At 31.2% G+C, this 15,836-nt stretch overlaps 3 protein-coding genes and 1 long non-coding RNA gene across 6 annotated transcripts; 3 read left to right on the top strand and 1 right to left on the bottom strand.

Moving 5' to 3' along the window:
- Positions 1-7,884: 7,884 nt before the first annotated feature.
- LOC128397294 (prisilkin-39-like) lies at positions 7,885-8,914 on the top strand. Its single transcript, XM_053358010.1, has 4 exons — positions 7,885-8,045; positions 8,146-8,275; positions 8,360-8,428; positions 8,522-8,914. Exons 1-4 carry the CDS (start codon positions 8,034-8,036, stop codon positions 8,551-8,553), a joined length of 243 nt encoding a protein of 80 aa, XP_053213985.1. The 5' UTR covers positions 7,885-8,033; the 3' UTR covers positions 8,554-8,914.
- A 125-nt stretch (positions 8,915-9,039) lies between these two features.
- Positions 9,040-9,962, top strand: LOC128397292 (keratin-associated protein 19-2-like). The gene is made up of 4 exons (XM_053358008.1): positions 9,040-9,354; positions 9,434-9,599; positions 9,670-9,759; positions 9,827-9,962. The coding sequence occupies exons 1-4, from the start codon at positions 9,343-9,345 to the stop codon at positions 9,856-9,858; spliced, it is 300 nt and encodes a 99-aa protein (XP_053213983.1). The 5' UTR covers positions 9,040-9,342; the 3' UTR covers positions 9,859-9,962.
- Positions 9,963-11,252: 1,290 nt separating this feature from the next.
- Positions 11,253-13,404, top strand: LOC128397291 (transcription factor HES-4-A-like). Its single transcript, XM_053358007.1, has 2 exons — positions 11,253-12,308; positions 12,454-13,404. Exons 1-2 carry the CDS (start codon positions 12,126-12,128, stop codon positions 13,102-13,104), a joined length of 834 nt encoding a protein of 277 aa, XP_053213982.1. The 5' UTR covers positions 11,253-12,125; the 3' UTR covers positions 13,105-13,404.
- Positions 13,326-15,759, bottom strand: LOC128397295 (uncharacterized). 3 transcript variants are annotated; one of them, XR_008326913.1, is made up of 5 exons: positions 15,624-15,759; positions 14,574-15,507; positions 14,244-14,494; positions 13,552-13,825; positions 13,326-13,460 (listed from the first exon to the last, which is right to left on the bottom strand). It is a non-coding gene; the product is annotated as an uncharacterized LOC128397295 (long non-coding RNA). The 3 variants fall into 3 exon arrangements; XR_008326914.1 differs by having other exon boundaries at positions 13,552-13,789; positions 14,554-15,507; XR_008326912.1 differs by having other exon boundaries at positions 14,554-15,507.
- Positions 15,760-15,836: the final 77 nt, after the last annotated feature.

The raw sequence follows: 15,836 nt of genomic DNA on the forward strand, positions 1-15,836 counted from the left end.
TCACAATCAAAATTAAATCAACTAAATATGTCGATCAATTGATCAACTTAAACTTGATTTAAATTAAACAAGAAAACATAAAGAGTCAAATCAAGTTAAACATTTACTTGAACATCATCAACTGGACTAATTTATTAATAAAGAAATGAGTTTAAATAGTGAGAAAGGCGTTTACAATGAAAAGGTAAAAGTTAACCTTATTGGTCAATTTGAAGTGACCGTTGAGTTGAGTTTGTCTTTGCTTCATTAACAAAGAAAAGTGAACAGCATTGAAGCGCCAAAGGAGATGATCAATTTGGATGAGCATATGGATGAGATTAGAGCTTAGGAGCATATGGAGGATCAACAAAGGAAAAGGTAAGTTTTAGGTTTAAAGGTTAAGGCGCCAGTATGAGAGACCAAAGGATTAAGGGTAAGTATTGAGCTTAATTTTATCTTCTTCTTAATGACCTTTAACCAATTATAATGTTTGGTCAACATGGGAAATGTCAATAAGCTACAATAAGCGAAAAACCTTATTTATGGGAAATAGAAATGGACCAAACATTATCGGTAATTACTCGGTCAATATTAATGGTAGAAAAATGAAACATGTATTGTTCAATTGTTCATCTCATGAGCTCTCTAAATATATATATAAATATAACCTTTGACATCTTGGTCAACATTTGGTTGGTGTGTGCGAATTACTTGTTTATGTTGAAAATTAACTGAAAACTCAATGTTTTCAATAATTGTTGATATAACCAACACCCTCTCTTGCTCCAAGCTCGATCTCAATAAATGTTCAAAAAGTTGCAGCATTTTCTCAATGACGGTGAACATAACGACTTTGTAAGCATATCCGCCGGTTGATCATGAGTTGGAATGAAGTCCAATTGTATTGTACCTTTCTCTTGATGATCACGGATGAAGTGATAACGAACATCAACATGTTTTGTTCGTTTATGAAAAACTGAATTTTTCGACAATTTAATTGCTCCTTGATTATCGGACATTATTTTAACTGGAAAATCAATCGAAACTTTTAGATCTTTAAGTAGTTGTATGTACCAAAGTATATCTTTTCCACAGTCTGCAATTGAAACGTATTCGGCCTCAGTGGTTGATTGAGCAACTGATTTCTGTAAGCGAGAAGCCCAAGAAACTGGCGAACCTCCTAAAGTTACCACGAAACCTGAGGTCGATTTTCTTGTATCGATGTCGGCAGCATAATCGGCGTCACAATATCCAATTAATTTTAAATTGTCACGAGTAGATGAGAAGGTGATTCCATTGTTGATTGTACCTCGAAGATAACGAAAAATTCGTTTGACCGTTGCCAATGAGTAGCATTGTAGCAACAGTTATATTGACTTGCTTTATTTACTTGGAAGGTGATATCTGGTCTACTGATGATTGAGAGGTAAAGTAAAGCACCAACGGCTTCCTGGTAAGGGAAATTTGTATCGGTGGTTGATTAGTTGATTGTAGCTTGAGATTCGAGTCACCTGGTGTTACCACTGATTTACATTCACTCATGTTGAATCTTTTTAATAACTCGTTGATGAAACATGATTGTTTAATTGTTATTGATGATCGATCGTAACTTTGATGAATTTCCATTCCTACAAATACTTGAGGGGAATGAACTTTAACTTGAAACGTTTTCTTTAAATTGTCAATTAAAGATGATAATTGTTGTTGGTTTGAGCTGACAATCAAACCATCATCTATATATATCACACAAATAGTTAATCCATCATGGAAATTCATGAAAATACACTTATCGGCTTCTGATTGTTGAAAATTGATCGATTGGAAAACTGGTTAACTTTTTATTCCATTGACGTGGTGCCTGTTTTAATCCATAGAGCCCTTCTTTAGAAACATAACTCGATTGGTACCATCGTCGAATCCTGGTGGTTGCTGCATATAAATTTCTTCATCAAGTTCACCATAAAGAAAAGTTTGATGTCGAACTGCATAATGTGCATTCGATGAGCAACACAAATGGATAAAATTGCTCTAATTGAATCATAACGAGCAACAGGGAAAAGTTTCAAAATAATCAATCCCGGCTTTTGAGAAAAGCCTTTGGCCACCAACCTCCTTATATCTTTCGATAGAACCATCGGTGTTCCTCTTGATACGAAAAACCCAACGACAGGAAATACATTTTTTACCTTTTGGCAACTCAGTTAAAGTGTAAGTATCATTTTCATCAATTGATTTCATTTCATCTTTCATAGCATTGATCCAATTAATATTATCGTCAGAAGTAATTGCCTCTTCATATGTTAAAGGCTCTTGATTAGTGATAACTGCTTGACAGGCAATTTGATTAATTAAATTATTATCATCAATTGATTCAGGTGGATCGTCTATTATTTCCGTTGTGTCACTGGAGTTGTCATCAAAATTATCATCATCATCATCTTGTTTTTATTTTCTCCACATAGTAATTCAAGATCAACTTGTTCATCAAAAGCTTCTTCAATCACCTTGGATCCATCACAATCTTCTTCATTGAACTTTATTTCAGTGCTCACGGACACTTTACCTGTTGATGGATCATAAATGCGATAATTATTGATGGTATTGGTGTAACCAAGGAAAATAACTTTCTTTCCCTTTGGATCCCATTTCTTTCTCATGTGATCAGGAATTTTGGTATAACAAACACAGCCAAAGGTCTTAAGGTGAGTAATTCGGTTTTTCTTCGTGAACAGTTCAAGAGGGCTAACATTTTGTTGACTCTTATTCGGAATTAAGTTTAATACATAAAGTGTACTCATCGCCTCAGCCCAAAGGAACTTCGGCAATTTGCTATTAAGCATCATAGACCTGGCTAATTCAGTAATTGTTCTGTTTTCTCTCTCGATTCTACCATTTTGTTGTGAATAAGTGCAGTTAATTCATGAACAATATCTTTATTTTCTAGTAAAGTTTTAACTCTAATGTCAATAAATTCTTTCCCATTATCACTTCTGATGGTCTTTATCTTGTTTTCGGTCGTTTTTTCAGCGTATCTAATAAACTTATCGAGATTAGAAAAAGATTCTGATTTTTGTTTCTGGAAGAAAATGGCGCGAAAAGAACTTTTTTCGTCTTTAATAACAAGAGCATATTTACTTCCGTTCAATGAGCTAACTGACATTGGACCCTGGAGGTCACAATGAATAGATTCTCCAGTCTTAACATCTCTCTCTTTCACTGACTTGTAAGTTTTTCGACACATTTTACCTTTAATACAACCCTCGCAGTGAAATTTACTTGGTTCATAATCGATTTTTATTTTAGGTAAAATACCATCTCGAGACATTTGAATAATCTTATAAACGTTAATGTGAGCAAGTCGCTTATGCCAATCGGTAAGTGTCGCTTTCGATACCAATGAAAATGAATCTTTATTGTCTCTTTGTTTTATCATTAATTTGAAAGTATTTGAAAATCTATTAGCAATCATGACAGTTTTACCTGAATTAACATCGAAAATTTCAGTTGAATTAGATGTGGATCTTAATCCAAAACCTTTGGTGACAGTTTGACCCCAAGAGAACAAATTAAAGTTTCCTAATTTAGGTACATAGAGAACATTGGTCAATTCACATTTTATCCAATTGTTTCCATTGAAACAACTAACAAGAATGTCACCTTTAGCTATCGCTTGTATTTTCTTACCATCGCCGATAGTTAATAAAATCAGTTCATCTAATTCATGGAAACGAGTAAAATACTCAATATTACTTGTCATGTGAAAACTTGCTCCAGTATCTAACAACCATTGAGAACAACTTGATTCATTTTCATTGACAGTGAAAGAAACATAATTATTATCAGAATTTTCTTCATTATTATTATTGTTATTATTATTGTTGTTCTGATTGTTTGATCTGTTTGAATTATTATCACGATTACGATTACTTTGATTCGATCTGTTTCTATTACTTTGATTCTGATTGTTGTTGTTATTATTCCGGTTGTTTTCTTGGTTGTTATTACTTGTTGTCTCGATTGTTGTTATTTCTGTTATTTGATTATTGTTGAACCTTTTGTTCTTGTGGAATGATCTCTTATTATAAGAGTTGAACTTGTTGTTTCTCTGAAAATTTCTGTTCCTATTCTGAGGACATTGAGGTAGCAAATGATCAGCACTTCCACAACCGTAACATTTTCTCACATTGTTACTTTGATTTTCTTTGAAATTATTAGTCGAAACTAAAGCATCACCATGTTTATTATTTTTCTCTCGCTCATCTTGCTTTTCATTTATTAATAATTGAGATTTCAAATTTCGTAAGTTTATATTAAATAGAGATAAGGGAAATTTAGCATCTGACGAAACGACCGAAAACTAGGAGGTAAGTCATCAAGAACTTTTATCATTAATTGAGTGTCATCAACATTATAACCTAAATCTCTCATTTGTTTAACTACAGATTCTAATTCAGCAAAATAGCTTGTAACCGTGTGAGATGAGGTAAATCTTAAGTCAGTCAACTTACGCCGAATTGTCCACTCGTTATTTGTTGTCCTCTCTTCTCTGTGGTCGATAATGTAGTTGAATATTTCGCTGGAGGTTGAACAATTAATTACCAAACTAATATGTTCCTTATCCATTGAATTCATGAGAAGCATTCGCGCTGTAGCATCACTTGTTTTCCAATCACTTATTGATTTGTTTCGTCGGTTGATTGATGCGGCTGATTCGGTTTCAATCTCTTCCTCTGTAAATGGAAGTGGACACAAAGATGAGCCATTGGCTATTTCCCAAACTCCTTTAGACTCTAGAACAGCCTGAATATACGTTTTCCAATGTAAATAATTATCACTTGATAATTTAATCGTAATCATATCTTGATGATCCATCATGATGATTTTGTTGAATTGTTGATTAATTAATTGTTGGTAAGGTAATTGATGAGATGATGAAAGAGAGAAAAATAAAACACACAAAATTTGTCGCAAAGATTAACACAATTTGAGAGAAGCGACTGAGCCCATAACCTGTTGATTTCACCAACTTAATCACAATCAAAATTAAATCAACTAAATATGTCGATCAATTGATCAACTTAAACTTGATTTAAATTAAACAAGAAAACATAAAGAGTCAAATCAAGTTAAACATTTACTTGAACATCATCAACTGGACTAATTTATTAATAAAGAAATGAGTTTAAATAGTGAGAAAGGCTACAAAAGGTAAAGTTAACCTTATTGGTCAATTTGAAGTGACCGTTGAGTTGAGTTTGTCTTTGCTTCATTAACAAAAGTGAACAGCATTGAAGCGCCAAAGGAGATGATCAATTTGGATGAGCATATGGATGAGATTAGCTTAGGAGCATATGGAGGATCAACAAAGGAAAAGGTAAGTTTTAGGTTTAAAGGTTAAGGCGCCAGTATGAGAGACCAAAGGATTAAGGGTAAGTATTGAGCTTAATTTTATCTTCTTCTTAATGACCTTTAACCAATTATAATGTTTGGTCAACATGGAAATGTCAATACAATAAGCGAAAACCTTATTTATGGGAAATAGAAATTATCGGTACTATCAATATTAATGGTAGAAAATGAAACATGTATTGTTCAATTGTTCATCTCATGAGTCTCTAAATATATATATAAATATAACTTTGACATCTTGGTCAACATTTGTGTGTGCGAATTACTTGTTTATGTTGAAAATTAACTGAAAACTCAATGTTTTCAATAATTGTTGATATAACCAACAAAGCATATGATTAACACTCTAGTTGATTGAATTAACTTAATTTAAAATATCATGTTAAATATTTGTGACAATTAACTTTAATTGTTACTGAATTAAAAACAATTTTATTTACTATCAAAAGGGTAAATAAACTTATCCAAGGTTAGGGTTTGGTAATTAATTGAAAGTGATTAACTTAATTAGAGTTAAATTGTTGAGCTATTTGGTTTAATTATCATAGATTTAGTTGAGTGGGAATTTAGTTAACCAAATAATGAAAGATTTAATTAAGTTTTAATTTACTAGGATAATCTAACAGGTAATTAGTTAATCGTTGTAGTGTTAAGATCATCGTCTTCTTGATTGGTTTTGGCTTTAATTTTAAAAGTTAATCAACCAAATTGTTTGATTAATTGTGATCAATTTTGAGCGACAATTTAAATTGTGTAACAATTGTATCCGGTTAAAGTTTTAATAGTTGTAATTATCAACAATTTACTTGGCAATTAGCATATTCAATGAGGTTTACAATTAACTCGGTGATTTAACCAAAATGATAATCAATATGTAAAGTTAATTGTTATCATCAAAATTATAACAATTTACTAATTGTTGACATTGACAAAGGTTGATCAAGATTAGGACAATTGTAATCATATCATTTATGGTTAATATAATGATAGGTTTTAAATGATTTAGTATAAGTTGTTGATAGTTAATTGCAATTAGTTTAAATTTTTTCCACTCAATATATTTACAGGGTCAAGTGTATTTATATGTTTGTAAGGCCAATGGTTAAAAAAAATCAAGTAACAATTTATAAATTGTTCAGGTAAGTTGAAGGTCATCAAGGACTCTTGTTAATTTGTAGCAAATAATTTAATCAAACTGGATTAAATGTTAATTTATAATAGCTCAGGAAATGAAAATCAAATTTAGAGAGGGAAAATTAATCGTAATCAACGTGAGCAATTTAATCCTCAACTAAACAATTAACTTTGATTTCTTGTTGATTGCTCAGGTTTGATGGTAACAATCATGGGAAATTTATAATTGTTTGAAAAATTATCAAATATATTGCAAATCAAATCAACAATGAGTTAATTGTTTATTTAACAATTAGCATGATATTGATAATTAGACTGAGACTGTTAATGATTAGGATGATGATTTAAGCTGAAGATTTTTAAATTGAAAGTGACAGTCAAAGTCAAAGTTTCCCCACTGTTAATTGTTGCTGGTTAATTGTTATGAATTTTAGGAAATGTTTCTCATTATTTAACTAACGATGGTTAATTGTTGCTGGTTTCATGCTTGGATTAACAGGTTTCCCCAAAAAAATCAAAATCAAATCAACTGATTGGCCAAATATTAGGTAATCACTAAGATTAACCTTGACCTACAAACAATTAGGCTTGTTAATCACTTTCAATTTAATTATCATCGATCATTGAATTTACCTCCTGGATTCATCCTGAATAACCACAATCGATAACAATTTACTCTGGACGATCAACAATCAATTTAAATTCAAACTTTCACCGATTAATTATGAATCAAAATGGAAATCGATCCCAAAACAATTAGTCAATAATCAACAATAACAATCAACTAATCACTTTAATATCTCTTATTTTCACCAATTTCTAAATCACAATCAAACTTTTAATGACGAGTAAATCAAATTAACATCCATTAAAAGTTAGGATTTCACAATGATCAAGTTAATTGTTAACTACAATTTTCAATTTAAGTAATTAGATTAACTTTCATCTCAATAAACCATAATCAATATTAATGATAATTTATATCAAGATTGAAATGTGTCCTTTTTGATTAGTAGGAAAAGGTAAATAAAATTGGACTCATATGATCAAATTGTAATGATGAGGAAGATGATCAGTAATTGATTTGATGTTCAAGGTAATTAACTTGAATCAATGATTGATTCTTGTGATCATCTTGAACAGTTAATTGTCGGACCTCCTCACCTTCATATCTGAATGTCACCACGAGTGTGTAAGTGACGAGAATACGAAAGGAAATGTTCAAACTCGAAGGCGGATTTTTCTCTTCCATTTTCTTCCTCCCCTTTCGTTTGTTACACTTTTCCTTTTCTCTCTTCAATTTTTGAGGGTCATCTCACTTTCTCTCTTTCGCTCTCTTTCTTACCTTTTGTCTCTCTCTCAACAGGTAACTTACCTGGTTCCTCATTTCGTCTATAAATAGTGAGTGTAAATAGTAACTTATATTCACTTGAATACCAAAGATACTTTGAAAAAGTTTCACTTTTGTTTCTCTAAATCATCTTAAACTTTTCAGTTTTACCTTTTCAATCATGAATAAAACCGTAAGTGTTAATTGTTACAATAGTTTTAATCCAATTGATAAATTGTTACCTGTGTTCTACCAGTGATTTAACTCAATTTTGTTTTCTTCTTTCAAATCAGATTATCGCTCTTTTTGTTGTCTTTGCCTTAATCGGGGCCATTTCTGCCTTTGGCTACAATAGTGGATACGGACATGGTTATGGTCGACCATCTTATGGACATCGTGGTTACTATGGATACCCATCATATGGTGAGTACTTTGGGTTGACCAAAGTCTAGTGGTCAGTTTAAGTTCCCGTTTTTAATGGCCTTTTTCATCCCATTTCAATAACAGGTTATAACAGACCTTATGGTCATCATGGTGGTTATGGTGGATACGGAGGATACGGAGGATATGGACATGGTTAGTTAATTGTTATCCTTTGTGATTAATTGTTGACTATTAATTTGGAGCTATTAATTGACTGATTGTCTTTGATTTGTTTACTTTTTGTAGGTTATCCTTACAGATACCGATATGGATACTGATTGAATCCAAGTTAATACAAAGCTTACAGTTAATTTACAGAATCATCGCCATCAACAATCATTGAAAATTCAATTAATTTAGTTAATACAAAGATCACAATCACCAATTCACTCATACAAACACATAATAACTCACCTTAATTTATCTGAAATCAATCAATCAATCAATCAACAATCAACAAAGAGACAACAAAAACACCAACAACAACAACAATTAGACAAGATTTAACTGTTAATTTCCAAGGCTCAAATTGTTAACAATTTAATTAAAATGCTCAACTAGATGTAAACTGATTAATTTGTAGTAATACATTTGAAACTGATGATGATTTTTTCTAATAAAAAGTAATTAACAAAACAATCACATTGTGTGTATCCTTTTTAATTTGATTGTTAAGTTTAATGATTAGATTTATATTAAAACTTATCTCAATTCTCAGTTAATTCAGAGATGGCATCAGATTAGTAATCAGGATTTAGTTCATCTTTTTTTGGTCAATCAATTACCTAAATGACCATGAAAAAAACACGATTTTTGCTGAAAAGTTTTCACATAGAAATCAATCTGATGATATTATCAACCTTTAATTGCTGTTAGTTAGTTCAAACTAGTTGAGTGGATTAAAAAATCTCACTTGGAAGGCGTGTTCATCAATCAATTGCTCTTGATCATAATTAAAACTATCAAGTAATTTGGGTAAATCTTATTTTACCAAAACTATTTGGGAATTTACAACGTTTCCATTTCTTAATTGCTCAAGTTCAATTTTCTTGCAACAATTAACAAAAATGAATAAGATTGTAAGTTGTGCTTCATTATCAATGTTCTTGTTAATTGTTTAGTTAATCGTTGTATCTTTTTTTTCACCCTTGTAATTAGATTATTGGACTTTTTGTTATCTGCGTTTTAATTGGTTCCATTTCTACCTGTATAGATACTCGTGATTATCGCAGGTTCGGACCACCCTATCGTGTAGGATTCGGAGGTTCCAGTGGATATTATCCTGGACCTTATGAGTCCAATGGATATTATCCTCTGTCACATGGTTAGAGTTAATTGTTGATGATTAACTTTTCAGCGGCTATTTTATTTTCTGTTTGGTTTCTTTTCCATAGGTTATTATGTTTTCGGCTACCGACCAAATTATGGACATCGATACGGTTACAATGGACACGGACACGGACATGGGTATGGACATGGATATGGTAAGTTAATTGTTAACTATTAACGTTGATTACGATTGTAATTGTTTCTTTTGTGGTGCTTTTTTAGGTTATCCGTACAGTTATCGATTCGGGCGTTGAATCTGTTCAATTAATCAAATGGAGCTGATAAATGATCATCGTTTTGTATCAAATATAATCAATTGTTGATTAAAAAATAAAGTAATTAATTGTAGACTCAATAAGAGAGACTTGATATACTTTAAACCGGTAAACTGGTTGATTGAAATTGAATAGAGTCAAATTTGATTAAGTTAATTTTCTTTTAGTGGCCTGTTAATTGTCTAATTGTCACCCAAAGAGATTGATGATAATTAACTAGTGACGATGATGAGAAATGTGATTTAAATTTTTCGATTGTTGTTTTTGTTGGTTAACAATTAATGATCTTGAATATCATTTAATAGTAATTGTTCATTAACCATAGAGTTAAGTTAATTTAAAAAGTTTCCTTAATAAAATCATAGAATCGTAAATAGTAAATTGTAACAATTTAATGTGCAAGTGTAACAATTTAAACGGTTCATTTTACCTTCAAAAGTTTGAAAAAGTTTCAATGACATTTAATTTTGTTCATTTAAAGGGGTAAAGGAAATTAACAATTTCTTCAATTATTTTATTCCCTTTTAGTTAAATCAACCAGACATTTGAATGTAATTAGTCATCAAATCAACAATCAATTGAAAAAAAGTTAATTATTTGCTCAAAATGATCAACAAAAAGTTGTAAAGACACTAATCTAAGTGCTTGCAGTAACACAATCACAATCAACTAAATGGTTTGTTTATATTTCTAATAAGTCGGCTTTTTAAAGAGTCAATTGAGTTAATTGTCAACTATTCTTTAAGTGATTAGTTGATTTCGAAAAGAAAAAATCAGGTTAACAGAAAATCCAATAGATGTCGCTACTCGTCGCGCGATCGGAAAAACTAATCAAAAGTTTTGATTCAAAACTTTGAGAATTAAATTTGATCAAATGAACAAAGTTAATTGATTTTGATTGGAAGAAAAACTTTGAAAGTTCAATTAACTCATGAATAGAAATTAACTTGAAATACATAAACAACAATCAGCGAAAATTAAAATTCTCTTGATTAACTATTTTGAAGATGAAAAGTATTTGAGGAAAAAGTTAATCAACTAATTGTTTCTTTTGAGATGATCAATGAAACAATTGGATAGTAATTCTAATCAATATGTAGTAATATTAATTAATAGATTTTTTTGTGAATATAATTCCATAAATTAGAGATAATTAATTTGTTTAAATCGATTAGAAGAAAAAGAAAATAACAAAATAGAAATTGTAATAGAATAATAATTTTTTTCTATTCTCAAAATAATCTGACCTTTAAAAGAGAGAGAGAGAGAGAGAAAGAGAAAAGAAATAAATAAAAAAAGAAAAAGAAAACTAACTGTGTCGAACGAATTTCTTTTTTCTCTTTTACTTTTCTTCTTTTTAATTCAAGAAGGAGTTTAGAGGTCGAAGGTTATACACTGAGAGGGAGAGAAGAAAAAAAGAGAAAGAGAGAGAGACAAAGAGGGTGGATGAGGGTGAGAAAGAAAGAAAAATAAGCAAAGGAGAAGAAGAGTAAGAGTGACCTAAGATTCTCTCTCTTCTGGTATGTGGCCTGTGATCTTAAACGATCTCCGCCCATAAGAGAGTAAAAAGAATATAAGAAAAAAGGTCGCGTGGCCAAGAAGTTCCCACGGTTTGCAAGAGAATCCAGTTAACAGCAACTTAAGAACATGTTAGATGTTTGGATGATCTTAAGAAGAAAATAAGCATCTGCATTTCGTTGCGAAAGAAACTGAACTTGCGCCGAGAGATAAACACGCGTGGGTAACAGGCTCGTTCCAATACACACTTATCATCATCTTCTTTCTTTTCATCTTCTCTCTCTTGTTCTCTTTCTCTTTTTTCTTTCGTTTCTCTTTCTCCGACCGTGGGAACAGAGAGCGTGAGAAAATAAGATTCCGTTGCTGAGTTTCTTCTTTCCCACGATCTTTTCTTCCAACAAGTAAATACCTTTACATCTTCTTCTCTTCTTCTCGCCATCATCTTAAACATCTTTTCTTTCTCCCTCTTTCATTTATCTTCTTCTTCTCTTTCTCTCTTCTCTCTCTTTTCTCTTTCTTCTTCTCCATTGATGTAACAACAACAACAAACGTTCAAATCTCCAAAGACCAAAACCCGATCATCTTTTCGTATCAACTTCATTCTCACTTCAAACTCTCAACAATCAACATCAACTTTTCTTTTTTTTTCTTTTTTCATTTTTCATTTCATTTCATTTTATTTCTTCTTCTTCTTTTTAATTTGTTAATTACCTTCGTTGTCCATCATCATGAAAATGTCCATCACTCGAGTTGATCCTTTGTCCATTGAGATTCCAAAAAAACCTCCGAATAAATCGGCTTCTGAACATCGACGAGCAACTAAACCGATTATGGAGAAACGAAGACGAGCTCGAATCAATAATTCATTGGAACAAATCAAATCTCTAGTTCTTGTTGGTCTAAATAAAGACGTAAGTATTAATCATCCTATTAGATTATCTGTTAATCTGTTGGAACACTTTCGTATCTTTCCAATAAGTTTTACCTTTTCTAATCCATTAATTGAAGAACAAGTTAATTAATTTCTTACCTTTTCTTTTTTTTCTCCTTCAATAGCCAACCAAACACACTAAATTAGAGAAGGCTGATATTCTCGAAATGACTGTCGAATATCTTAAAGATCTTGTACAAATTAAATCGATTGACAAATTATCTGCAATGAAAAGTTTCGTCGCTGGAATTGATGAATGTGCTTCTGAGGTGAAAAAGTTCGTCAATGGTTCAAATGATGTTGATCTGGCGATGAAAAGGCGAATTGTTTCTTCCCTGAAAAATAATTTATCTTCATTAAAACTCACCAATGGTCTTAATCACAATTCTAATCTGGTTTCATCAACAACCTCATCATCTTCATCAACTGGTCCATCATCTCCCATCCTAAGTCCACTTAACATGAAAACCGAACCAGTCTCACCTTTAACCGTTAATCGAGATGCATTAACAACAATCTCCTTTAATTACAACAATTCAACCAAAAGTCAATCACAATTAACTCCACCACCTTCAGCCAATTCATCTAATGAATCTTTCAGATTTTCCCCTGTTCACTTTGATCATCAATCTCATCATAATCTTCACAATCAATATCTTAACCATCACCTTAATCAATCATCAAATTATATCATCTCACCAATTTCACCTTCATCACATCTCATCGACGATCCAATGGATTGTATTCCGTTGATTGTTCCAAATCATCTAAATTAAATCTCGACGATAACGTTTGGAGGCCTTGGTAATTAGTGTCTTACCAACACCAATGGATTAAATTCACCACCGGTGCCTTAACTTAATTAGTTAACGGAAGAAAAGAAAAACTAATTGCCACAACAATTAAAAACTTTCTTTCTTCTTCCTCATCATTATTAACAAATCAACAATTGTTAATTGTCGTTGATCATCAGCATCATTATCACTATTATATTTCCCTTCTATTGATCTCTTTCTCTGTAAATAGATTTAATCAACATCATAAATTGATTAAATATCTATTCATAATTAATCTAATTACTTAGATGCACTTTGTCAATCCCATGAACCACCAAATGCCTTTAATTTACTACCTGTTATATAAAAAGAAATTAATTGTTATAAATTTTATAAGAAAAGATTATATTTATAAATCACAATTAAAAGAAAAATAATAACTTTTACCGATGAAATTAAATTTATCTCCAATTTATCAATTCGCGCGAATCCATATCCAACGAAATTATCTAACGACAATCAGATTAGTTTCATCAATAGTTAACAGTAAAGTTTATCAGATTAACGTTTAGTTAGTAATCTAATTGTTGGACCGTTGGAAAAACAAATCTTTGAATGGAAGTAAAAAGAAAACGGTGACAGTGGAATTAACTGTTATTAATTGGATAATCGTTGGGAGAGTTAACTGAAATCATTGAGAAATTAACCAACCATTAATAATCTGAAACAATTGAAAGAAGAGAAAAGAAGATATTGAAGATAATGATTAATATGTACACATAAAAACAATACAATGATAACAGTAACATCTTCACCATGAAAGAAAAACAAAACAAAACAACAGGATGAAGATAACAATTATCATCATCATCATCGTGAGAACCAAAGTTAAATGATAATCATTAACTCTAACAATCAGTATGTTTGTATAACCTGAACCAAAAATCAATTGATAGGCTGAAGAAAAAAAAAATTAATTTAAATGGTAATGATTAAACACTCACATAATAGTTATAATATTATGATGCGGATGATAATGATGATAATAAAGCAAAAGCATTCCATACATCATAACAATAGAGAGAGAGAGAGAGAGAGAGATATTTACATTTAAATACATTAGTGGCACATTCTCTTACCTTTAATCATTATCATTATATTTTCGTTTTCTATGGCAAAATGATGACAAAGATGATGAAGATTAACAAAAGGTGAATGGTTTACAGTGTCCATAGAGAAAAGATTGAAAAATCCAATGTAAAGGTTGATATTATTTTCCCATGACGAGTGTGCCAGTGACACGTACCTTTTACCTTTGCAATGTGCAATGTGCAAGTATTTGTAGTAATAGTAAAAGTAGTAGTAGTTGTAGTAAAATGGTCCTTTCAACCTGTGGGAAAAAATTTGGAAGAAAGGTAAATATGATGCTTGAATGGTTTGCCCTTTTACCTTTTTTTTTACACACATACACTCACTCACTCGCAAATACACACGGACACAGGCACAAGTCACCTTATAAACAGCCATCAATAAGATTTGCTTTTTTCTTTTTCTATCATCATGTTAACAATGGAAGCGAACGTTTTTTCTTCTTCTTGCTTTCTCTTCCTATTATTTCTTTATCCATTATTGAGACTCGTGTGGTGGACGATGACGATGATGATGATGAGAACCCAACCCTTGTCTCAAGACTTTTTCTTTCTGTAAAGAGATTCGTGTATTCTATTGTTGTGAGTGTACGTGTGTTTGTTGATTGTTTGCAGTTGTGTCGTTGTTCAATCTTTAAATAGTATTTATCAAAAGTGAGAATGATGAAATTGTAACGATAACGATGATTATGTTGATGATTATGTTGATGTTGTTAAAAAAGGTGTGTGACTTTGTTCACGTGGTTTGTTTAGTTGGAGGCTTTTTGTATTTTCTTAATTCATTCATGGATGATGTTTCTTGATCTTTAAGTGTTGAATGTTTTGTTGATTGTTGTTGTTAATCATAATAATGGTGCATGTTTCATGGTTACATGTGAATACTTTTCTCATCATCATGATAATGATGCTGCAATTGAACTGGTTTATGTGTGTAGTTAGTAAAAGTGTGTGTGTGTGTGTCTGGATTTACTTTTTTTCCACCTTTAACCAAAACATCACGCACACCGAGAGAGTGAGTGACTGGGAGAGCAACATGATGTAGAAAAATGTTGATTCCAATCTACATGATTGTTTCTTGGTTTAAAGGTGATTATACACTTGCCAAGTCTTACATATGCTTGATTGCTGGTGTATAATGAAGGTTTCACAGTTTAAACGCCCTTGTTTAATATTAACGAATAAAATTCACCAGCTCTATCATCAACAACCACCATTTTAACCACAACTAATCACGGCCACCAGATTAATCAAGATTCTGTAACATTAACATAAATTAATCAGAAAAAAAAATTAGAGGGAAAAAAATAACAAGTTGATTAAAATTAAACTAAAATTCACAGAAAACAAACAAAAGTATAAGAGATAACTTACTTTCCTTAATGTGAGCAATCAAATTCTCAGAGAATTTTAAAAACCAACAATTTAATCCAAAATAACAATCGAAATGTGAACAATTAATTAGATTCCAACGAAGAAATTAAAAAATAAACAATAAGATTGAAAAAAGAATAGAATTTACAGTTTATTCTAAATAACAATAGATGGCGACAGTGTTTTCGAATTTATTTCCGTTGAGTCAAAGGG

This window comes from Panonychus citri, unplaced genomic scaffold, assembly GCF_014898815.1.
Source record: "Panonychus citri isolate SS breed McGregor unplaced genomic scaffold, ASM1489881v1 Contig00028, whole genome shotgun sequence".
Lineage (NCBI taxonomy): Eukaryota > Metazoa > Arthropoda > Arachnida > Trombidiformes > Tetranychidae > Panonychus > Panonychus citri.